At 31.4% G+C, this 25,951-nt stretch overlaps 1 protein-coding gene across 1 annotated transcript in view; it reads left to right on the top strand.

Annotated features, from left to right (window-relative positions):
- LOC107440440 (obscurin) overlaps positions 1 to 25,951 on the top strand; it is a 285,805-nt gene that overhangs the window by 225,613 nt on the left and 34,241 nt on the right. Inside the window, exons 77-91 of the mRNA XM_071185809.1 lie at positions 1,867 to 1,997; positions 3,365 to 3,518; positions 5,302 to 5,583; positions 8,738 to 8,843; positions 9,411 to 9,549; positions 11,476 to 11,648; positions 15,180 to 15,206; positions 16,012 to 16,164; positions 17,484 to 17,529; positions 19,621 to 19,701; positions 22,138 to 22,358; positions 22,595 to 22,601; positions 22,961 to 23,181; positions 24,713 to 24,885; positions 25,377 to 25,949. Of these exons, the coding sequence (XP_071041910.1) occupies positions 1,867 to 1,997; positions 3,365 to 3,518; positions 5,302 to 5,583; positions 8,738 to 8,843; positions 9,411 to 9,549; positions 11,476 to 11,648; positions 15,180 to 15,206; positions 16,012 to 16,164; positions 17,484 to 17,529; positions 19,621 to 19,701; positions 22,138 to 22,358; positions 22,595 to 22,601; positions 22,961 to 23,181; positions 24,713 to 24,885; positions 25,377 to 25,949 (2,487 nt within the window). The remainder of the gene's footprint in view (positions 1 to 1,866; positions 1,998 to 3,364; positions 3,519 to 5,301; positions 5,584 to 8,737; positions 8,844 to 9,410; positions 9,550 to 11,475; positions 11,649 to 15,179; positions 15,207 to 16,011; positions 16,165 to 17,483; positions 17,530 to 19,620; positions 19,702 to 22,137; positions 22,359 to 22,594; positions 22,602 to 22,960; positions 23,182 to 24,712; positions 24,886 to 25,376; positions 25,950 to 25,951) is intronic.

The raw sequence follows: 25,951 nt of genomic DNA, 5'->3' as shown, positions 1-25,951 counted from the left end.
ATTGTTTGATTTAAATTTGACAGACTTACTTTGTTTAAAATAAAACTATTCAGTTATACTTTGAATTAACATTGATAATATATATGATTAAACTAACAATAATTAAAGTAAAAGCAAAGTAAGTCTGTCAAATTAGAAACGACTACATTTAAATTACCGTTTTTTATTTAATTACAACTTGATTCTGATTTGAATGCTTTTCTGAATCACCCGTCCCCAAGGGGTTAAATAACTTGTTAGAATCTCAGCGATAACTGGTCGATACGAGTTCCACACCCGGCTCGCACCGACACAGTACTGAACGTAAACTATCTTCAGTGGTAGACGCATCATGGGTTAGAGTTCCTTTGCCGTCAGGCTAACCGCGGAAGGTTTTCGTGGTTTTTTTATCGATGTAACGCAGATGCGGGTTAATTCCCTCAAAAATTCCTCCACGACGACAAAATTTCTCCCAGTTCTTGACCCAGGCGTTCCCTTTTCTTCTGGATTGGGTTAGAAATTACAAGGCTACGGAGTTGAGCATTGGCAGTTTTAACTCAAAAATTGGATCTGTTTTTCAACGACGGTTATAATATAAAATGAAATACCAAAACTTAAACGATAAATCTTAATATCAAAATATTTCAGTTTCATATTCTCATAAAAATCTTGCCCCATAAAGGGTTAAGTTAAAAATGTAAATGTCTTCCTATTTGATTGTTTAGTTTCGAAATGTTTAAATATTTCGGAACTAAACAATTTCTCCTAAAATAAAGAGACTAATCCCTTATGATAAAATTTAATTAAATTAAAAACAACACTGAAATAGCGCAAATTATAAATTAATAAAAGAACTATATGCGTTTTGGTACTAAATTATTATTACCTCTAGGTAATAATGCTAAATTATTATAGGTAACAATACTAAATTATTATAGGTAACAATGCTAAATTATGNATAAAATAACGAGAGTAATCCCTTATGATAAAATTTAATTAAATTAAAAACAACACTGAAATAGCGCAAATTATAAATTAATAAAAGAACTATATGCGTTTTGGTACTAAGTTATTATTACCTCTAGGTAATAATACTAAATTATTATAGGTAATAATGCTAAATTATGATAATAATAATAATACTTAATTTACAGTAGGAAGTAAAAATAATTAATGATTTCTAAATAATTAAAAAATATGGTATAGAAACAAGATCATTAACCCTTTGAGCAAAATTTTTATTAAACATATATTTCATGTTTTTTTCATCATTTTGGATTAACTTAGAGATCTAAGAGAAACGGTTATTCATCTTTAAAGTTTCTTTAATTTGCAAAAGTTTTTGAATGGTTAGCGAAAGTTCAAGGTTTTGAAAAGTTTTGATTTGCAAAGTTTTTGAATATGAAGGAAAACAAAAAAAATTTTCAAAATACTTTTTTTTGGGATTTGATATTTCAGAACAAATGCAGTTGAGAGCATCTAACAGTTTTCTTTAGTAATTTATAGACTGTTTTTTTTTTGTAATTAAAAAATACCAAAATGTATTTTTGCTTGTAATTAGAGCATCAGAAAAAAAACAATTTTGCCGAATTATGAAAAATTCATTTGAAATTTAGAATTTTGAAAAATACGTGCTATGAATAAAATAATTAAGTTACATTGGTGTCCAAATGGTTAATAACATAAATATCTTTATTTTTCATTAAAAAAACAACATGTGAATGCGAATTTTTGAAAATCTGAGATGGAAGTGTAACTAATACTAGAGAATATCCACTTATTTTAAGCACAAGATCCAATCTTTTTCTCTTTTAATTACACTTTTCACATCGTCCCATCTGTTTTTAAGATATTATAGTACCTTATATTGTAAACTTTCATTTTCAGCTGCTGCACCAAGATTTTTACGAACTGAAGAGGATTCTACTTATGCTGTTCGTGGTCACCCAGCTAGAATAGAATTTTGGGTCTACGGTTGTCCACAACCGAAAATCACGTGGTATTTCAACAATGCTCCAGTAAGTATAAATCCATATTTGGAACAATAACACTAGAGAGTTAAATTTCTTGTTTCATATATACAAGCAGATATCTAATCTTGTTTAGCTGTGGGGATTTCAAATCTTAAATTAGTTTAGTTAGGAAAGATATCAAAATGATATTTTTAGTTTAGTTTATTTTTTGTTTGTTTACGTTTATAATGGACGTATAGGTTTATATAAATCTATATACACTTGTCTACTTCTTTGAAAAAGTCGCTCAAGACAAAAAATATGTGACATTAGCGTATTGCATCTCAAACTGAAATGCATTATCGCATTTTACCTATCACTTACGCAACAGAGAAGTGGTGACATTTACTATTCACTCAAGTGAATTTTAAAAAATTCTGGTTTAGAATATATTATTGAATTGTATAAAATCAGCGACGAGAAAATATCTAAGATCCGTCAAGAAACTAATGCAACAATTCTCTAATCATTGGGCAACCTCGGCTCGCATGTAAAAACACAGAGTAGGAAATTAGCATTAAGAAAAAAATTAAACGGAAAGATAAATTTGCCAATGGAAAGCTTGATTAGTTTCATAATTATTTCATAATTCGACATGTATTGAGCGTATGAAACAGGCGTCCATTATCAAGTCCCGTTAACGCGGGAATGTTGAACACAAAGCACATTTGAAAAAAGAAAATGCAACTTTACCAACAAAAAGAATTGAAAAGAAAAAAAGATGAAAAACAAGAAAAAATCACGGTGGCGAATTCGGGACTTGATACATTTCCGTACCTTGCAGAGATGAGGTAAGAAACTGTTGTCATGAATAAGTTAATTGCCATTCATATGAATGATACAAGAATTTCAGAAAGAATTTAATAGTGTTTATCCCGTAATCTATGTGGTGTTTAACCAATCAATTTAAATTGTGAAAAATACAAAGCTAAAGCAGATCTCATCCTTTGGTGCACTCATGCGAGGAAAACTATTCTTTTGGCTATTCTTGACTTAAATTTGGTTCAAATATTTTTGCCTCGCAAAGGATTGAATTCCTTCTTTCTTGTTGTAACTTGTTTGTCGTGTGTTTTCTTCTGTTATTCTGTGTTTCGTCACTGAGGAATTGAACCGAAACTATAGCATGCCTGTTTTTGTGATTTATTCACGTTCTGTCTTTTTCACAAAAAGGATAGATCTTAAAATCAATTCAAGTTTACTTTCTATTAAAAAGAAGCTTCACTATCGTTAATAAAGAGTAATTGTAAAATCGTAAAATGTAGAGTAATTGTGCATCTGCTTTTTTCCATAGAATTTAAATCTATTTTATTTTAATCATGATGCATGTACTTGTGTACTTTTTGCGAAAATATTTCTTTTAAATCTGTTTTCAGGTCGAATCTGGAAAATATGATTTTCTTGAAGACCGAAATGGTCAAGTTATTCTTTTCATCACGAGAATGGGAGATGATGATATTGGAACATATACTTGCAAAGCAGAAAATGAACACGGAGAAGCACAAAGAAAAATACAACTCATGATCGCAGGTAAACAAACAATTATATCAATCATACTGACTTTTACTGTCTATAAATATTAAAGATGGGACATTTTTTTACTGAATTCATCATCACTGTGTAACCTCTGCAAAAAAGAGGAAGTCCCAAATTTATATAAATTAGTTTTTTCCCATTCATTATTTTTGATTGGTTTATACGTAAATTTTAACTGCTCAATAATTAGAGGCTATTATACAGCACCAAACTTACACGTTATTACTAACTTTTTTCCGCTGCTTACTTTCATGAATTTAACCCCTTAACTTGTGCGCTCGAGTTAATTCGAGAGCTCTAAACAGGAAAAACAGTGTATCAAAATTGTCCACCAAAAGAAAAAACAGTGTTCTAAAGTGTGTTTTTTTTTACATTAAAAAAAATTGAATTTTTTTTTTTTGCCGGTTTCTTTTTCAAAAAATCTGTGCTTTAAGGGGTTAACCAATTCAGCGTTACGAACGGTGTATGACAGGTCACATAAACTAGTGTAAAAGCTCATAGACCGGAGAACTCACTGCTCATAAATAAGACTAAAAACGTTATGAACTGACATGGTCCGATCGCATTCAGCCAACGCTTCGTATAACTGAAAGCCTCCACACGGTTTTTTATAGGTAGTCCGATCAGACCACTGTGAAGGATATCCACTTTCCGAACGAGTCACTTAATACAAAATCTAGTTAAAATAAGAAAGTGGTAACAAATATATGACTAAATATTTGTTCATACCTGCCAACTTTTAATCCTTTCCATTATCATTTTTCCCAGTGGTATTAAAATGGAATTAAAACTTCAATTTTAAGCAAACAAATACGTTGTATTTGTGAAAACTTAAGTTGACTACCATGATAGTAACGCATAATAATATATGTGCTTAATTTTTGTAAGAATAGTGGTGATCAATATCATCTAAAAACTAAGATTATAAAAGAAAAAATAGTATATAATTACTACCACTTTAAATATGAAAATAAAATCTTCCGGAAAATCCGGAAGAGTTGGCAGGTATGTTTGTTTTATTTATGAATATTATTGGTTTGCCTTATTCACTTGTCAACCACTACAGATTCAATTCTCAAATATATATTGACGTGTCAGTGTGGCCGAGAGGTCAGAGTCGTCGTCCTGGAAAGACTGAGATTCAGGGTTCGATCCGCAGAACTGTAAGAAAATATAAAACTCCAAAATAAGCTTTTATTTATTATTTATGTTTCTTCTAGAAGTTTCTAGAATGTTCTAGCATATCATTTCCTGTTCCTATCACTTCCTGTTATTATTCCTATAAAAGACTGAGTGTCTCAAGCCGAGGCCCCAGTTACTTTGTTCACGTTACTTTGTAGGTGTTGAATAAAGCTCTCGTACTTTATAGACTAAGTCCTATTTATTCTACGTGACAATATGATGAATTTCTCTCAATTACTTTTATAGAAGGTTATGCGCACAACTGGTTCACTGTTTAAATATTCTCCTCGGATTACTTACAAAAGACCGTGTGAAGGCTTTTTGACGTAGCAGGTGATGATTCAGCTGGATTTCATAAAGAGTTTTTCAACGCTGTAACATAAAAGAAAATTAATGTGTGTAATTCTAATGTTAATTTTTATATTCAAGAGAACCTTCCATCATTTTCCCAGCACAATTTTTTGGAAGTTTACATTTTAATGCTATTTTTTCACTAATTTTTTGAACAATTCAAGATAAATTAATAATTTTTAATCAATAAAATTTGAAACTAAATACAATATAACTTAACTAATTCTTGTTTTCTTTATTTAAGAACATCCTATTTTCACCAAGAGGTTAGACCCAACCACTATAATGATTCGCAAAGGTGGAGAATTCCGGTGCAAGGCCATCGGCGTGCCATATCCTAAAATTAAATGGTTCAAAGACTGGCACCCCCTCAGTGAGTCCAGCAGAATACACATTAAATGGGAAGAACCAGACACCTGCATTTTAACCCTCAGTGATGCTATTTTAAAAGATGGTGGTCTATACACGTGCACAGCCACAAATGTTGCTGGAACCTCTACAACATCAGCGATGCTTAGTGTAGAAGGTAAGTGAAGAATTGTTGAGCAATATTCATTGTGTTAATCTTTTTTCAGGCAAATAGGGGAAAGGTGTCCAATGCGAGACTCACGTTTTACAGTAAAATTTAGATTAGAAGAAAATAATTACTATGTTGTTCATAATTATTAGAGTCAATTCACACCTGCATTTATGTAATCATTAGAATACTGAATAAATCATTTCGAATTTGGAAAAAATTGCAAAACTCAAAAGCACCACAGTGTTATTTGAATAATGGAGGCATTAAAAAACCTGTGAGATCTAGAAAAGGTGCTCGAATTTGGAATAATACCAAATCATATCTAATGCGTAAGTATATTATGCATTTCGAATTGTTACACTCTGAAGATAATTTTAAGAAGAAAGAAAAAAGAATATATATAAGATGTAACAAAGAATTCAATCGCATTTGTTGACTAAAAATAACACTCTTCGATAGCGATATTGGAAACTAACCATCGGAAATGTTTCAAATACTATTCATATTCCCTCAACAGCCAATCGTAGTGGTAGTTTATCAATTGCGATTCTTGATTTAATAAATTCAATTTAGTAGATTTTTATCCACCACTATTTCTAAATAATTCGTAGACTTATGTAATTCACCACAATATAATTGCAAAATTTTCTTACTAGCTACTTGACGTTCTTTTTAATTATTTTGGCTTGTCCGGAGCAGTTGGTATCTTTGCACTAAGAAATTATATACTACAAGGAAAAATATGAGATATATATTTATGAAATATTCTAGTATTTTATTTTTCAATACTCGAACTAAGCAACTGAATCCTTCAAAATCTGATATCAATTGACATTCTGTGTTTGTTCTTTCTATTATTGCTTATCGGCAACAGTTGTTTATCGCTTGTTTCACTTGAGATAACGGATCGGAGTATTGTTGGTACATTCCTATTTATTATTGATTGATGTTTGCATGTTTACTCATAATTTTGTCTAAATTATGATTGCGTCAAATTGACGCATATCCGTCGAGATTGATATACCACAAAGAGAATTTCAATATTTCAACTCTTTTCAAGAAAATAGACTTCAATATATATTTACCTGGATCAATGGATAAAATTCATTACAAGAGATAAAATAAAAATGCAAACTGGTTTTGTAATTTTCCTTATAGAATTCGAAATGCGTCAAAATGACGCGTCCCGTAAGCCTAGTGTTAAGTGTCACTCTTTAGAGAGTTATCGTATGTTAGATAATAAACAGAACAAATATTACCTAAGCACATTTTATTTTCGCAAGAGAAAGCAAATAGCAAACACAACCCTCTTTGCTTCCAAAAGTTTTTATATCAGAATTCAACTGTTTTTGCAATTCATATAAGGTGAGAGAAGTATGAACATTTCTGATAAAAGGTCTAATTCCCCTCTTCCGTTATCAATAAAAATAAGCGAATTTTAAAACCCATTAGGTTCTTCCGCAGTATTTGAACAACTCCTGCTAACATAATATGATACTTTTAAAACGAAACAAAAAATTTTTAGTTGATTTTGAAGTTGTTCTAGCAGGACATCAGTGTATAAAACTATTTTTAGACAGTTCGTCCCCATTCACATAGTAGAGAGAGTTTTTCTTTTTTTAGTAAAATATTTTTCATATAAATTACCCAACTTAAAACGGTTTCAACGAAGATTCGAAAAGGTACTTTATATTTCTCTAATCCTATCATGGTTATGTGTTTTAGATCTCGTTCTCTGAGAGACCAAGATGAGAACTATTTTAAATGAACTATTTTGAAATGGTATTAGATTCGATTTTTTTCTTGGAATATTTAACACGTTGAATGCTATGGGGGTCACCGGTGGCCGGCACAGAGTTTGTTCGTAGCTCCATGGGGGTCATCGGTGACGGGCGAAGCCAAAATTAACATAAACACATAATTAGAGTAAATTTTAAAATTTTTCATATTATTATCGTTACTAAAATGGTTTGAAGAAATTAATGCAATATAGAACTCGCAAAAATAGTTTTATTTGTATGCACAGAGATGCCAACTTGCTCCAGACAGCTAATAAATGTTTTCAAGTGGTAGTTTATAAATCGTGATTCTTAGCTCAATTAATTTAATTTAGTAGATTTTTATTCACTACTATTTCTGAACAATTAGTAGGCTTATATAATTCACCACTTTAATCAGACATGACATGCTAAACCTCTTAAAAACTATCAATATCTGTCTAATATTTGCAAATTTAGTTTGTAGTTATTTACCGTTTGACCAGATGGGCAAGCCATGTGAAATTAGCGTGGCATTCAACGTGTTAAAAGAGTTGGTAATTTTTTACAAGCCTACATATAAACTGAAGATTTTCTTTTTTAGACAAATGGTCCTTTAACTGCTAGAACTTTTTAAGCAACAGTTTTGTATTGTATCTTTTATTAACTAATATTCAAATTTTGAAACATAGTATTTGCTACCTCTAGAAAAAGTCTTTAGAAGAAAAACGTTAACGTTATCAGTTAAGCTGATATATTTCATCAGAAAAAATTCCCCTTCCACTTTATCACAAAACTGCCAAACTGTAAGTTATAGCACTCCGCAACATTTATAGCGGAATTAAAATTACAATTAGGTATGAAAATATGCTTCGAATTTTGCCTGCACCTAAAACGTACCAAAGCAATTACATCGTGTCTTTCATGCATCGTAGAATCATTTTAATTCAAATGTTGAATTTCATAATTTGTTATAATTTAATTTCTAAAAAATCACCGGCCTGAAGCATTCCTGAAAGCACTTATATAGCAAGACGGAAAAGTGCAAAAACTGGTACGAAAGACATTTCATTCTAGCAATTTTTTTTAGAAAAATAAAATATCTGTAACTATCAAGATTTCTTTTATAATTTTAGTCTATATATAAAACTGCTTATTTTCTAAGGATAAAGTAGATATTGTTAAATAGTTAAGAATAAGTTAACTCCTCCCGAAAACTGGTTATAACTGAAATGGTTTTACTACCAGCCTTTCCTCTTTTCCGTCTCGCTTTTACCCCTGGCCTGAAGCCGGAGAAGTTAGGTTTATATTCCTATACTATGAGTAAAATAATTTACAAAATGTATTCCATTAGCTGACTTCATTTTTTAATCATCTTCTAAATTGTATTAATATTTATTTAGAATGCGAAAATGAATATCATCTTCTTACATATCAACGACCACACATTGTAAAACCCAGTGATCGACCGTTTGAAGATTTCTATGATATCGGAGACGAACTTGGACGGTATGACTCTCTCTATTGTTTTAATGACTTTTGTAAAATATATTAAAATTGCACTGAAGTGCTATTGTACTGACTGTATCAGCTAATGAAGTGAAAAATATTTATAGACTTAATTTATAGACTTACAGTAAATTCTTATATTTTCTGATGGCATTTAACTCCCAAATCGAAATCCATTTTCTTAGTTCTCTGCGCGCAAACAAAAAGGATCTTTAACACGAGCCTAGGTTGATAAAAATATTTCTGAAATCTAAAATATTAATTGAAACATTTGAATTAAATTTATTTAAACTTTTAATGGGCCTTTTATTTCTAGTAAAGGTAAATTAAAGTATTTTTGGAATTGAAATTCTTTTAAGAACAGTAATTGATATAAAAAAGAAACTCATTTAGTTTATAAAAATGCCATTTTTTTGGTGGTAAATATATTTAACATGACCTATTAGGAACTTACTGACTTTTATTTTTCTTTATTTATAAAATAAATTCCTTAAATGCTACAAACTTCAANTTAATATTTCACTCACAATTTTCTGCAAAGTTAGATATCTTAATAATGGCGTTTAGATGTGGTGGTGGTGAACTTTTACCAAGTATTATCCATCACGGGAATCTTACAGAGAGTATTGTGGCTCATTACATCAAACAAATACTCGAAGGACTAAAACACATGCATGAGAAAGACATTGCTCACTTAGGATTAAATGTAAGTAAGAACAGAACTTTTAAAATAGGTCACTGATAGACCAAACTTTTAATATTGTTAATCCTTAACTTAACTAGTTTTTATTCCAGTTTTTTAATAAGTTCTACTTCAATTTTTTGAATATTATTATCCAATAGGAATTTTCTAATGATATTGTTATTTTTCATTTGAATCAAAGTAAATATATGCAGTGTCATTTTTTTATTTATTTAGACCCGCGATTATTATTATAAAATTTTTCTTTGCAATACTCTTAGTTTGAAACCACTTATTTTAAAAATATAAAAATTAATTTGAAATGTAGAACCATTTTTTTCCCTATAAATAAGCTCCACTTTATAGCGACATTATATAAATAATGTAAAATGTAAGTTTAACTCTTTACCAAATATCAGTGGTCGCACTGTCCTATGAGAATTAATTTAATTTTCATAAGATTCACTATATCATTTAAAATACATGATACAGTAATTCTACATAATTTTTAAAATAAGTTGATTACTAATTATAAAAGCATAAAAAACTTACGTGGTGACTGCTAATGTCGCATCAGAGGCGATATCGAAGTGCAAAGGGTTAACTAAATAAGTTATAGCTTAATTTAATTAAGCTATACCTTATTTAGTTACTAATTATAAGAGTATAAAAAATCTTAAATCTTAGAGTGGTGACTACTGATGTCGCATCAAAGGTGATATCGAAGTGCAAAGGGTTAACTAAATAAGTTATAGCTTAATTTAATTAAACTAAATAAGTTATAGTTTAATATAATTTAACTATAATTTATTTAGTTAACCCTTTGCACTTCGATATCGCCTCTAATGCGTCATTAGAAGTCACCACTCTAAAATTTAAGATTTCTTATTCTCTTATAATTAGTGACCAACTTATATTAAATGATATATTGCTTACATCAGTTCAAACAGCATTATAAAGTATTCGGATTGCAAAGGATTAAGAAATAATAAATTATTAAAATTTTATCTTCCATTTTTTTAAAGAAGTCAAATTTAACAATATTAGAATGAAATTCTCTACAGATACTGTGAATCTTAGATACTTTATATTAACCTTTTCGGGACGGGCAAGTCATAAATGTATTCGTACGAAATCAGAAGAAGGGTAGTAAAAAGTAAAAAGGGGTAGCTTAAGTTTGGGCATAGCTAATTTGACAGACTTATTTTTGCTTTCACATCAAACACATCCAATCCTTGTGTGTTAAAAGTGTAACTGTACAATTTTTAATTCGAACTAAGCAGTGGTGAATTAATTCAAGCAAACTATTATTACCCCGCCCACAAATAAACTGCTATAAAAATAGTTTGGCTACCCGTTTTATCTTTTTTTACCTTGATTATCGACACCCTAGAAATGCATATATGACTCGCCAGTCTCGAAGAGGTTAAAGAAACAAGTAGAAGATGAACTTAAATCATGTGATAGATTTGAAATCATCTCTTTACGTTATTCCGAAAATTATCAAAGCAATAATACAGCTGGATATCTGTACAATCTAGCGCCACTGACCGATTCAGCTTTACTGGATAGACATATAATTATAGGTCATAGTTAAAGTCCTAAACTTGGCAAGAAATTGGAGGAAATCCCCATAGTCAAAAGCAATAATTATTGTTGGCGATATATTTTATGTCAATTTATTTAATGGTAATGGTGGTAAAAATTGTTTTAAATACTGTTTTTTAAACTAAAAATCAATTATGAATGCTTTGGTACCAATTTAAACATAAAAATTCAGTCTTAAATAACTTGGCAGCTATGAGTGATTAGTTTGATAGTATCAGTAGGTAAACAATCCATCAGTAGGTAACCGATCAGTAGGTAACGACAAGTCAATAGGTAAACGATCCATTTTTACTAATAATCTCAGATTGATTTCAAAAACCGATACTTTTTATTGTACCTTAGATTGGCGATATCCTGCTGACTCGATTGAACTGTGACAACATCAAAATTGGGGATTTCAGTTTGGCAACTCGGTTGCACCATGGTAGAGAATTCATTCAAGAATATGGACATCCGGAATTCGTTGCTCCAGAAATCGCCAACAAGCAGCCTGTTTCTCTTGCATGTGACATGTGGTGTGTATTTAACTTTTATTAAATCAGTGCTATGTTTAACTCATTTAAGTTTCTCTTTATTTTACACTACTCCACACTGCTGTGAGATTTGTAATAAAAGCATAGGAAAAGAATAATTTTATTTTTAGAAACATTGCAAAGAATGAACACAAATTCAAACGTTACAATTGCAGAATTGCTAATTATAATTTTCAAATTCGCTTGTCCAGCATTGTTAAAAAAGTATTTTCTAGTTGTAAGAAAATTTAAGTCATTTTTTCTATTCCTACTATTACTTCACACTCTCCCTATATATGTTACGGCCAAAGCCTGAAGTCCAGCCATTTCGCACTTTGGCCATACCTCTCGGCCAAAGTGCGATGCAATTGAAACTATCGGTGAATATTCTACTTTGGCTGGCCATTTCGTGGCCGCGATGTTCCGGCCAAAACGTGATGTGCTCATTCAAGAATGCCCGGTAGGCGGCGCATAATACGTACCAATGATTTTTTCTTCCAACTTTCGCTGATCCTCCCATGCCACTTCGCGATCTGGCCGGCCAATTCCCGAAATTAAGAAAAGATCGGACATTGGCCAGCCAATTTACAGCGTTCTTAGCCATTTCGTGATTTGGCCGGCCATTTCGCGAAGTGGCCGAATTCGGACTTTGGCAGTAACATATATCTTGTTCAAATTTTCAATCCGTATTAAAATATTTTTTAGTCGTCCACTCAAGTTCAAATACATTTTTTTAAACTTGCAGTCGATGACACTTGTTGTTAATACAGTTTTTTCAAATATTAATTCATTAATTAAATTTAATTAATTAATTTCGGTTTTATATGGGAGGAAAAAAATTTCTCTTATATAAGATATTTATCAGGTTATAAATTTAGGAATAAATAAAATAACTAAAATAAAAATTTTCTTTGGTGACCTCAGTAGGAATTGACTTTAAAATTTTTTTTTTTACTTGTTAGTTTAGTATTTTTTTCATTTTAAGTAATTTTTCCACCAAAACATATAAAAAGTTCGAAGCAAGAGTGGGCTTTAATTATCCTTATTCTACAAATTTTACTATTGAATTCGCTACCCATGTGTTAAAACTTATGCAGAAAACAGAGCAGCGCCATTGCTAAACGTCTTTTATCAGAGTTCAAATTCATTCGAGTTTAGAATTTAACTAACATGAAATTGAACCTATGTAAGACGTTAAAAAAAAGTAAAGCACTCCCGAAACAACACATTGTGGTCCAAGAGAATTATGGTGGCTAAAGTTCCACAATTTTGTGAAGCTCTACATTTGACTCGACATTAATTTGATGGTGACAATTTGGCCAATAATGCTCATCGACCGTTTTTGTTTCCCAATGGAAACAGGAACTCATTGATCTGAATTTATCTTTGCTTTAACATGTCACGGAGATAAAACCCCAGTCCTTCAATATGGCAGCAAAATGCCTTACCATCGTGGCTCAAGTAATACATAATTGTGTAAATTGTTATATATATTTGTAGTAAAGATATATCTCAAATATCTCTTATACATATTTCGTTCTAAATTAAATGCACATTTTATGAAAAATAAAATAAATTTTTGCTCAAAATTTGTTTTAACACGTTCACGCCGGTTGTAGCGCCTGAAAGCGGGACGGAAAAGAGGTTTTACTTATAAAAANGTCAATAGGTAAACGATCCATTTTTACTACTAATCTCAGATTGATTTCAAAAACGGATAATTTTTACTGTACCTTAGATTGGCGATATCCTGCTGACTCGATTGAACTGTGACAACATCAAAATTGGGGATTTCAGTTTGGCAACTCGATTGCATCATGGTAGAGAATTCATTCAAGAATATGGACATCCGGAATTCGTTGCTCCAGAAATCGCCAACAAGCAGCCTGTTTCTCTTGCATGCGACATGTGGTGTGTATTTAACTTTTATTAAATCAGTGCTATGTTTAACTCATTTAAGCTTCTCTTTATTTTACACTACTCCACACTGCTGTGAGATTTGTAATAAAAGCATAGGAAAAGAATAATTTATTTTTAGAAACATTGCAAAGAATGAACACAAATTCAAACGTTACAATTGCAGAATTGCTAATTACAATTTTCAAAATCGCTTGTCCAGCATTGTAAAAAAGTATTTTCCAGTTGTAAGAAAATTTAAGTCATTTTTTCTATTCCTACTATTAGTTCACACTCTCCCTATCTATATGAATATACGAATATCTAGCTCAAATTTTCAATCCTTAATAAAATACTTTTTATTCATCCACTCAAGTTCAAATGCATTTTTTCTGAACTTGCAGTGGATGACACTTGATGTTAATACAGTTTTTTCAAACATTAATTCATCAATTAAATTTAATTAATTAATTTCAGTTTCATATGGGCGAAAGAAAAATTTCTCTTATGTAAGATATTTATTAGGTTATAAATTTAGGAATAAATAAAATAACTAAAATAAAAATTTCTTTGTTGACCTTAGTAGGAATTGACTTTAAAAAAAAATTTTATTACTTGTTAGTTTAGTATTTTTTTTTTTTTCATTTTAAGTAATTTTCAACCAAAACATATAAGAAATTTGAAGTATCACATGAAAAGCAACTTTATTGCAATTATCTCTTGGTTACTATTTTAAAGAGTGGGGATTAGTTATACTTATTCTACAAATTTTACTATTGAATTCGCTACCCATTTGTTAAAACTCATGCAGAAAACAGAGCAGCGCCATTGCTAAACGTCTTTTATCAGAGTTCAAATTCATTCGAGTTTAGAATTTAACTAACATGAAATTGAACCAATGTAAGAAGTTAAAAAAAAAGTAAAGCACTCCCGAAACAGCACATTGTGGTCCAATAGAATTATGGTGGCTAAAGCTCCACAATTTCGTGAAGCTCTACATTTGACTCGACATTAATTTGATGGTGACAATTTGACCAATAATGCTCATCGACCGTTTTTGTTTCCCAAGGATACAGGCACTCATTGATCCGAATTTATGTTTGCTTTTATATGTCACGGGGATAAAACCCCAGTCCTTCAATATGGCAGTAAAATGCCTTACCATAGTGGCTCAAGTAATACATAATTGTGTAAATTGTTATGTATATTTATAGTAAAGATATTCTTCAAATATCTCTTATGCATATTTCGCTCTAAATTAAATGCAAACTTTACGAAAAATAGGATAAATTTTTGCTCAAAACTTGTTTTAAAGCTTATTGGCTGACATATTACTTTTGAAAAAAATACTTAAGCCATGAAAATTAAAATTCAGTATTATGACAGTACATCAGTATTAAGCGAAACGAATTTCGTTGAATAAAATGGAACAAAAAGTATTCTAAGATATTTGCGATTTGATAAAAAAAGAAAAAGAAATTGTGCTCACGTATTTCTCTATTGGTCAATATGAAAGAAGTATAATCCCTATCCCCTTTAATGGTAAGAGGGTTCTTAAAATACTTCCATCCTTAATACAGTGATTGTTGTATATATAGAGTGTAAATTTTTTTTAACTGTACCTTTTAATTTTTTCAGGAGCGTCGGCATAATTTCTTACATTTTGTAAGTATTTTAATTTCAACTTGATTACGTTTTTTTTATAATTACTTTTTCAATTTATCCTGTCAAACATGCTTACTTTAATCTCATGTTTCTTGTGCACAATTAAAAACAATTCTGCCCCTGTCGAGCTACCACTATTTTTATGACGAACAGTGAAATTTTTGGGGAGTCGAAAGAAAAATTGGGTTCTAAGTTCAAAATACACTTAAATATTACAAATAGATGATTTGGAAGAGCTGTAGATCTTCCTATGAACACATAATAATTCAATTATCACAAAAATTCAATTTGAAAGAGGCATAATAACAATACTTTTGTCGCCAAAAACAGTAAACTCTATCATTTGTCCCATTCTGCCCCGCACCTAGATCAGAATCACCCAGCTCTACTCAGAGAATTGAAGCAACATGAGATGATATAGATATCAATTATGGATACACATAAAACTATAGCGGAAATGTAAAATAAGTTTGTTCTATGTTTTATTTAGGTTTAAGTGCTTACAAAGGTTTAACTACAGATTTTATTATTTATGTTCTTTTTTATGCACATTCATAAATTTCACGCACTATAACAGGTCTTGTGCACAGAATAGCATTGACCCAATCTTGGCGTGCGATTCCATTTTAAAATTTATGCCCAATGCCATTGTTTGCAGCCAAGTAGTTAACTACGCTACCTAGTTTTTCACTATTGAACTGACTGTTTGGAGACAGGATAACCTAGTTATTAAAATATTTATTTGTTTTAAAATTCTCTTCAAGAGAGCTCATATAATAACAGTCAACTTATGTGCTTGATTTAGATTGGTTGGAGATTCGCCATTTTTGAGAGAAAATGACCGAGCCACATTGAAAGAAGTTCAACAGGGAAAACCAGACTTCTATCACGATGGTTTTGCTGTGCTCTCAGACGATGCCCGGGACTTTGTTCAGCAACTCTTGCAAATGGACCCCAGGTGAGATAGTCAGTTTGAATGACTTTGAGCGAGTATAGTATTATAGTTTCCTTGAATTAACCAATTGTACCATTTAACTGCAACTCAAAAGAATTCATAATTTTTTGTTAACTACAGTGTGAACAGTATTGTTATTTTGGAATTAATTATAATATATAATGTAATTGTTTTGATATTAATTTCCACAATAACAAATAACTTGGATATAACCTTTATGACTTTCAAATATTATATATTCGAAGTTGTGCGCGCTAATGTAACGGTGATAGTTAATATTTTTTAAATTCACATAATAGTAAATTAAAACTTCACTAAAAAGTGAATTGCAAATTTATTTAATAGCGAATTCAGAGCCGTTGTGGCTCAGAGGATAGAGGGCTTGCCTTCAAATGAGTAAACGGGTTCGAATCGCAGCGATGACTAGTCAATTCGAATTCCGCATCCGGCTGGCACTGACCACAGTGCTGCCGTAAAATATCCTCAGTGATAGATGGATCATGGGTTAGAGTCCCCTTGCCTTCAGGCTAACCGTGGAAGGCTTTCGAGATTTTCGTGTAACGCAAATGCGGGTTAGTTCCATCAAAAAGTCCTCCACGCAGGCAAATTTCTTCCCGCACTTGATCCAGGAGTTCCCTATTCTTCTGGATTGTGTTCAGAATTACAAGGCTACGGAGTTGAATATTGGTAGTCGTAAACCCAAAATTAGGTCGGCTGTTCAACGACGATTATAAAATGAAATAAAAAAGCGAATTCAAGGAGTTTATTAAAAAATCAGTTATAGTAAATCGCAATAATAATAAAATTTGAAAAAATATAAAATATCCAAAAATAAAATTCTTCAATGCTGTAATTTTTTTTTCTAATAATTGCCCAAGTACATGCTACTTGACCAAAGAGAAACCTCAATTTCAATCTTAACCTTTAGAAAACGATGGAGATATTCTAAGAGATATATACTAAGAGAAAATAAATATTCTCTTAGGGTTTTGTTGATGCGATTGTCGTTGACTAATTAAGTTGCGTTACGTTTGGGGTATTTTTTATTCAATAAACTGACATTTTTTGTAAAAAAAAATTTCACTGTCACTGATTTAAAAATTGAGAAGTTATCGAGCAACAGTTTTCTGATATCTTTTTAGAGAAATTGACTACATCGACCAGAGTTTTACTATAACATTGTATATGTATTTATTTAATCTGAATTGTTTTTTAACTTAACCATTAAGAGAATAATTGTTTTGTTAATGGAATAACAATTTGGCTTAGATATTTGCACAAAATCTTGCTCTAAATTTACTTTTTTCATTTAAACCATATAGCAAACGTATGGATGTCAATACTGCCTTGAAGCACAAATGGCTTGAGGTAAGCAAACAAATTATTTCTTATTATGTAATATATGTTTTAATTTCAATTTTGCAAAATAATAGTACTTTTACTCTTCAAGCTATGCTTGAAAACAAGATTTTATAATAACTGTTAAAAAAAATGGCGTGTAAATACAGGGAGTGGACAAAATAATGGAAACACTTCTATACTAATACATTTTTTATATTTCTCCTGAAATACTTAACGAAATTTTTATAACTTCATAAATGTTTAGATCATGCGATTTCTCATACATATCAATGAAGTTTAAAGCTTTTAGAGATTTGAGGGTCCTACAATAATTTACAAGCGTAAAATAATGTTTTTGAAGACCCCATGTCAAAAATTTAGCAATAGGTTGGTAACTTGTGGCAAATATTTTGATTATTGCATGCAATAATTACACAAAATTTCGTAAGCCTAGCTTAAATATTTATTGAAATATGGACATTATTATAAAAGAAAACTAATTTTTTTGTCTTACGTTTTTTTGCTATTACTTTAAAAATATTCAGCAAAATTAAACAAATTTTTAGATCAATTTAAAATTAATTATAAACTTTTTGCTTTGAAGTTTGAGAAAAATTTTTTAAAAACTGCACAAGATAAGAGTAATTAAACTAGTTCTTTTAAACTGCGCATGTGCAGGAAAAATGAAAAATTTTTAAACAAGTTCTTAATTTTGTAATGAATTGTATTTAATAATGAATGAAAAATGTCTGATATCAATATCTTAAAAAATTAAAATGTTCCAAGCGATTTTCAAAGTAGTTTTCGTACTTTTTAAAAGGAAGTTGAAAATTATAAGAGGTAAATGATATATACATATATATATATATATATATATATATATATGTATATATAACTGAGCNCTATCTACCAATAAATTTTTGGACACGCGTGACTGAAAAGAAAAACAAACATTATTCATAATCAATAGTTGGTAGAGCACTCCACGAGAGGCAATTACAGCGTGAACCCTCCGGGGCATACTTTCCACAAGTCCTTGTGTGACGGCTAGTGGTATTTTCTTCCACTCGGCTTGGAGATGACATGTAAGTTCCTTCACCGATTTTGCACGGGTAGTACACTCCTTAATTGGGGGATCCAACTTGTCCCAGAGATTCTTGATAGGGTTCAGGTCTGGGATCTGGGCAGGCCAGTCCATTCGATTAACCCCATTGGCACCATACCAAGCCTTGGTGACCCTCGCAACATGACAGCTGGCATGGTCGTCCTGGAAGTAACATGGGTCCACCCCGTAAAACTGCCACAACGTAGGAAGCACATTGTCATCCAAAATAGTGCATTAGGCATCTTGCATGGGACTAATGCCGATGTTGTTCCCTACACGATGTATACCGGCGGAGGGCGTGACCTATCTCAGGACCGCAGATATAGTCATTTGCATAGGTGTCCAAATATTGGTAGATAGTGTACAATCATTTTCATGATAGAGTTTAATTTTTGATAGATGTGTTTTATAAAAGGTAATAAACAGCATAATTATAATTAATATATTACATACAGTATTCAAACGCTGCATGCCGTTGGTTCTTCCGTCGACGAACTTTGGAATCCTGCTTTACACATCCAAGCCGCATGATCTATCCACCGGACGAGTCTTATACACCACCATCTACACCTGACAGCGAACTCGACAGAAGTCGAATTAAACCTGCAGCTTTTGATGACATCACTTACCGACAAAGAATCGAAAGAGAAGCAATCGATCCTAGATCCGAAAGCCAGTAAGTGTTACAAACTCAAAAATATTTTTTATTTCAAATTAATATTCTTATGAATCTGGCTTTTTTCAATAAAAACTCGAAAAAGAATTATAAACAATAGCTAAAAAACAAATAATGACCCTCAGTCTATAAAACATGGTTAGATTATATCAAATCCATAGACAGACGTGGTCTCTCAAATATTCAGATCTTCTGAGAAAAGTAATATCAAATTTTAAAAAAAAACAATCATTAACTATTATCAAAAACAATATAGTAACTATATATATGTTACGCTTTGAAAGTTTGTTTTTGCTTAAATTTCTTTATTCATACATTTTCGGGTAAATGCTTACAGCTGGACTCAAGACCGGACATATGTGATGAATTGAACAATACTGACCGTCTGAAAGATTATTACAAAAAATGGAGATCATGGGTAAGAATTGATCAATTTCCTATTAATGAAGTGTTTTGTAATTGATTTTGTTTACTACTTAGGTATAAGGGAAAATTAAGTTATGTATTTTTCTTTATTTTTGGATTATCATGAAAATAATTTTGGAAAAATGAAGATCGTGGTTAAGAATTAACATCTTAACAATGAAGAGTTTTGTAATTGATTTTGTTTACTACTTAGGTACAAGTAGAAATTACTTGTATATTTTTTTCTTATTTTTTGAAATAAATGGAGCGACATAGCTCGAAGGAGAATCAATAAAATGTATCTTTAGTTTTTTTTTTTAAACCTTGTTAAAAGAACTGCAAAAATACACTTTTTTTCCAATAGTCTGTAGAATGGTAGAAAATGATCTTAAAAAATAATTTTAGTGTGCAAGACAATGACATTTATGTTTGCCAAAAAATCAATAAAAATTTCTTCTCGTCTTATTTTTGGGTCCTACCATAATAAAAAGCAACCTGCACGAGAATCGATGAAATATTTCTTCAATATATTATTTTTTTTAACCTTGTTTTAAAAAAAGAGCAAAAATACGCTTTTTTTCCAACAGTCTGCCGAATGGAGGAAAATTATCTTAGATGAATAATTTTATTTCGAAATACAGTGACATTTATGCTAATCAAAAATATCTGAGAAAATTCCTTCTCGTCTTATTTCTAGGTCCTACCATCAAGAAAAACAACCTACACAACTCAAAAAGTGTCATTAATGTCCCAAAATCATTTTTGATATTATAAAAATGCTTCTATGATGCCATTTTGGATTTATGAAAATTTGAATAAAACAACTTTTCTAAGTAAATAGTTTCTTATATTGGTCACATAATTTTTTTGACACCAATTGTCGACACAAAAATAATCTGAAAATAAATGTCTATAATAAATATTGGAAACTCCTTTACCATGTTTCATATTTAAGGTATAGGAATTTAAGTTCAAATATCAAGATTCAAAAACCAGAAAACGTACCAGTGGCCGAATAGTGTGATATTTATGCGTTAGTAAATTTAGAGATATCAATTGAACCAAAAATTAACTGTAAGTTTCGCCTTATAATTTTGTTTTAGCTCTCAAATAGATTAGTTTCATTTCGAAAAAATAAATGGAAACGCAATCTTTTCTACATGAAAACACTTTTAAACTGTTTGAAATATTTTCACAAGGCTTATGAAATATTTGAAAATGTAGTTGTAAGGTGTAGATTAAGATTGGAGTAAAAACTGGTCACAATAAATTTCATTTTTTAGTTTTTTTCCGGGAATAATAAAAATCCATAAATACCAATTGTTTTTAACGGATGCAATTTTTATATTGAATTGCTTCTTCGCAGTGATAATTTTCCTTACAGTGAATTGTTATTGTTGAGAATAGATTAACTCCTCCCGAATATTATCTAATATTGAAATAGTTCTTCTACCAGTATTTTCACTTTTCCCGGCGTGAACGTGTTAAATGCGGCGTGGCTAATTTGATGGACTTATTTTTGCTTTTACTTAGATTTTAACAGGAATTAAACATGTTAGTACAAAGTGTAACTATATAATTTTTATTTTGAATTAAGTAATGGTGATTTAAATGAATTTAGCCAACTATTATTAACCTGCCCATAAATAATCTACTAAAGAATAGTTTGGCTTCCAGTTTTATCTTTTATACCTTTGTTGCCACCCTGAGAATGCATGTATGACTCACCCGTCACGAAGATGTTAAATTACGCATTCTTTATGTCATATGTTCAAAATTTTGTATTTATACACTATCTACCAATAGGTATTTGGACACGTGTGATTGAAAAGCAAAACAAACTTTATTCATAATCAATAGTTGGTAGAGCCTCCACGAGAGGCAATTACAGCGTGAACCCTCCGGGGCATACTTTCCACAAGTCCTTGTGTGACGGCTAGTGGTATTTTCTTCCACTCGGCTTGGAGATGACATGTAAGTTCCTTCACCGATTTTGCACGGGTAGTACACTCCTTAATTGGGGGATCCAACTTGTCCCAGAGATTCTTGATAGGGTTCAGGTCTGGGATCTGGGCAGGCCAGTCCATTCGATTAACCCCATTGGCACCATACCAAGCCTTGGTGACCCTCGCAACATGACAGCTGGCATGGTCGTCCTGGAAGTAACATGGGTCCACCCCGTAAAACTGCCACAACGTAGGAAGCACATTGTCATCCAAAATAGTGCATTAGGCATCTTGCATGGGACTAATGCCGATGTTGTTCCCTACACGATGTATACCGGCGGAGGGCGTGACCTATCTCAGGACCGCAGATATAGTCATTTGCATAGGTGTCCAAATATTGGTAGATAGTGTACAATCATTTTCATGATAGAGTTTAATTTTTGATAGATGTGTTTTATAAAAGGTAATAAACAGCATAATTATAATTAATATATTACATACAGTATTCAAACGCTGCATGCCGTTGGTTCTTCCGTCGACGAACTTTGGAATCCTGCTTTACACATCCAAGCCGCATGATCTATCCACCGGACGAGTCTTATACACCACCATCTACACCTGACAGCGAACTCGACAGAAGTCGAATTAAACCTGCAGCTTTTGATGACATCACTTACCGACAAAGAATCGAAAGAGAAGCAATCGATCCTAGATCCGAAAGCCAGTAAGTGTTACAAACTCAAAAATATTTTTTATTTCAAATTAATATTCTTATGAATCTGGCTTTTTTCAATAAAAACTCGAAAAAGAATTATAAACAATAGCTAAAAAACAAATAATGACCCTCAGTCTATAAAACATGGTTAGATTATATCAAATCCATAGACAGACGTGGTCTCTCAAATATTNACAAAAAAACGATTTTTGTATTTTCACAAAAATAATTTTGGTAAAATGAAGATCATGGGTAAGAATTTATCAACTTCCTAATAATGAAGAGTTTTGTAAACACCCTGTATAATTTTTATTTTGAATTAAGTACTTGTGAATTAAATAAATTTAACTAACTTTTATTAACCCGTCCACAAATAATCTACTAAAGAATAGTTTGGATACCAGTTTTATCTTTTATTCCTTCATTGTTGCCACCATGAGAATGCATGTATGACTCACCTGTCACGAAGATGTTAAATTACGCATTCTTTATATCATATATTCAAAATTTTGTATTTATATAATCATTTTCATAATGGAGCTTAATTTTTGATAGATGTGTCTTATAAAAGGTAATAAACAGCATAATTATAATTAATATATTACATACAGTATTCAAACGCTGCATGCCGTTGGTTCTTTCGTCGACGAACTTTGGAATCCTGCTTTACACATCCAAGCCGTATGATCTATCCACCAGACGAGTCATATACACCGCCATCTACACCTGACAGCGAACTCGACAGAAGTCGAATTAAACCTGCAGCTTTTGATGACATCACTTACCGACAAAGAATCGAAAGAGAAGCAATCGATCCTAGATCCGAAAGCCAGTAAGTGTTACAAACTCAAAAATATTTTTTATTTCAAATTAATATTCTTATGAATCTGGCTTTTTTCAATAAAAACTCGAAAAAGAATTATAAACAATAGCTAAAAAACAAATAATGACCCTCAGTCTATAAAACATGGTTAGATTATATCAAATCCATAGACAGACGTGGTCTCTCAAATATTCAGATCTTCTGAGAAAAGTAATATCAAATTTTAAAAAAAAACAATCATTAACTATTATCAAAAACAATATAGTAACTATTGAAACATGAGCGAGACCTTCTTTCGGAGGGGGATGGCAGTAAAATTCTCCCGAAAAGATTGTCAACATTCCGTGACAAAGGCTCTTAATAAAATTTCTCATAAACAATACAGTTTTGAATTTATATTATTTTTATGTGTTTAAGTCAATAAATTTTTTCGATTGTAAAGCACAAACTTCACTCGACAGAAGAACAACGTGCTTCACATTGCTCTTCTGCAGAGGTCATGCAAAAATATTTTTTCAAAATCACAGAAATCAGCTGACATTGCTGTCGACTATAGATGTAATCAGAATGGCTTTCAGTTATCATAGGCAAAATCAAGGATCAAGTTTGCCACCTGAGAATCAATAAAACTCTAAAAACAAATACAGTTAGATTCCTCAAAGTAAACAAATTGATCTCATTTAAGACACTCTTCAATGCCAGAGATGCCAATTGCTCCGGACAGCGGATAAATATTTTTGGGTGGTAGTTTATATTGGATGATTCTTGGTTTAATAATATCGATTTAGAGGGTTTTTTACTCACCACTACTTCTAAATAATTCGAAGACTTATGCAATACGCCATTTTGCTACACTAAATCCATGTTGGGCCTTTATAAAAAATTGGAAAAATTAACCGAAAATCTGCAAATTTTTGTTTGTAGTTCACTACCGTTATTTTATAAAATATTTCGTTCAATCCGTAGCAGTTAGCATCTCTGCTACTCTTTGCCGCTTAAATGCCTTTTTTTTATTTAGGAAGCATGCAGAGATGCCAACTGCTCCGGACACGCCAAAATAATTTAAAAAACGGTAAATAACTACAAAGTAAATTTCGCAAATATTTGACTCTTTTTGCTTGTGTTTTAAAAGGTATAACATGACATAAGTACCATAAAGTGGTGAATAATATAAACCTACGAATTATTTAGAAATAGTGGTGTATAAAAACCTACTAAATTGAATTTATTAAACCAAGAATCACAATTGATAAACTACCACTTTAAAATATATATTTGCTGTCCGGAGCAAGTTGGCATCAATGAGCATGTGCCTTTTTCAAAAAGATAAAGACTGGTAACCTAATTATTTCATTGTCTTCGATGAATAAAATATTCACGTAGTTTAATTACAAAGATTCTGCAACTTTTAACTTAAACGTGCTTTTCTTACTGTTAAAAAATTTAGCAGCAGGTAAATCGTTAAACATATGGAAAAGGATTTTCACTATTTACTTTTCTTACTTCAGTCTTTCGCCTCAATCATAGTACTTTCTTTTAGCTACCAAAATGGTCCAGACACGTTTTTGTTGCCTTTACGTGATCCAGATTTTCCTGTTCGAATTCGGAGATATTTAAAAGTTGGTGCTAGTAGAAGCCCTATACTTTCCAGACATCTAGCGGATAAACATTGGGGATACCAAGATGTAAGTCATTTTTTTCTTCAGTATACAGGTGTGTTTATAAATTTCCGAACCCATTTTGATGTTTAATAACTCATAAAATAATGAAGATATAAACAAACTTATGGCATTTATTGATGCAATAACTCATATATTTTCCTTTTCAGGTTTGAATATCTTTACTTTTGTAAATATCGTCTGCGCGTGTGGTTAATTTCAGATAATTTCATTTTCCAGTCTAAATACTTGTACTTTTCTAAATATTGTCTGCTTATTAATTGCATTGTTCTCTCTTTTGTTTTGACAACTATTGCAATGTTATGTTTACTTTTGATGTGTTTGTTCTATGTAGTACTTTTCTATGTGATGTTTTATTCGAGCGGATATTAAGGAGAATGCATACACCACAGGAGAAACCACAGATTTTATGGTGGTTCATAGAAACGAAATCGATAGTGCATGCACAGAGAAATTGCAAAGGAATTTACCAAAAAGATCCCAAATCCAAAAGCAGCATGTTGCGGTGAAAAAAGAATTTTCTAGAAACTGGAAGTATTGCAGATAAGAAACGTTCCGGACGTCCCTGCACAAGTGATTTTGACGTTGAGCGTGTCAGACAGACATTTTTAGACAATCCTAGAAGATCTGTGAGATCAGCGGCAAGAGAATTGGATATGCCAATTTCGACGGTGTACAAGGTTATTAAGAAACAATTAAGACTGCATGCATACAAAATTCAAATTGTTCAAGGTGTGGAACCGGACGATAAGCCTAGGAGGATGGCGTTTGCTACAGATATGGTAGGAAGGATCGAAGATTCTGCTGATTTTCTGAAACGCATAATGTTCTCCGACGAAGCATCCTTTCATGTTTCTGGCATTGTTAATCGCCATAATGTGCGCATATGGGGATCTGAAAATCCCCATGAATACCGTGAGACACAAAGGGATTCACCAAAGGTTAACGTGTGGTGTGGACTAATGCACGACCGAGTCATTGGGCTTTTCTTTTTTACAGAAAAGACGGTCTCATCAGTCGTATACTTAGACATGTTGGAAAACTTCGTATTTCCACAACTAGAAGAGCTTCAGCCACATGTCTTTTTGCAACAAGATGGT

The sequence above is a fragment of the Parasteatoda tepidariorum genome, chromosome 9 (assembly GCF_043381705.1).
Source record: "Parasteatoda tepidariorum isolate YZ-2023 chromosome 9, CAS_Ptep_4.0, whole genome shotgun sequence".
NCBI classification, from domain to species: domain Eukaryota; kingdom Metazoa; phylum Arthropoda; class Arachnida; order Araneae; family Theridiidae; genus Parasteatoda; species Parasteatoda tepidariorum.
The sequence above is the reverse complement of the archived record's forward strand: the minus strand, read 5'-3'. Positions and strand labels throughout refer to the sequence as shown.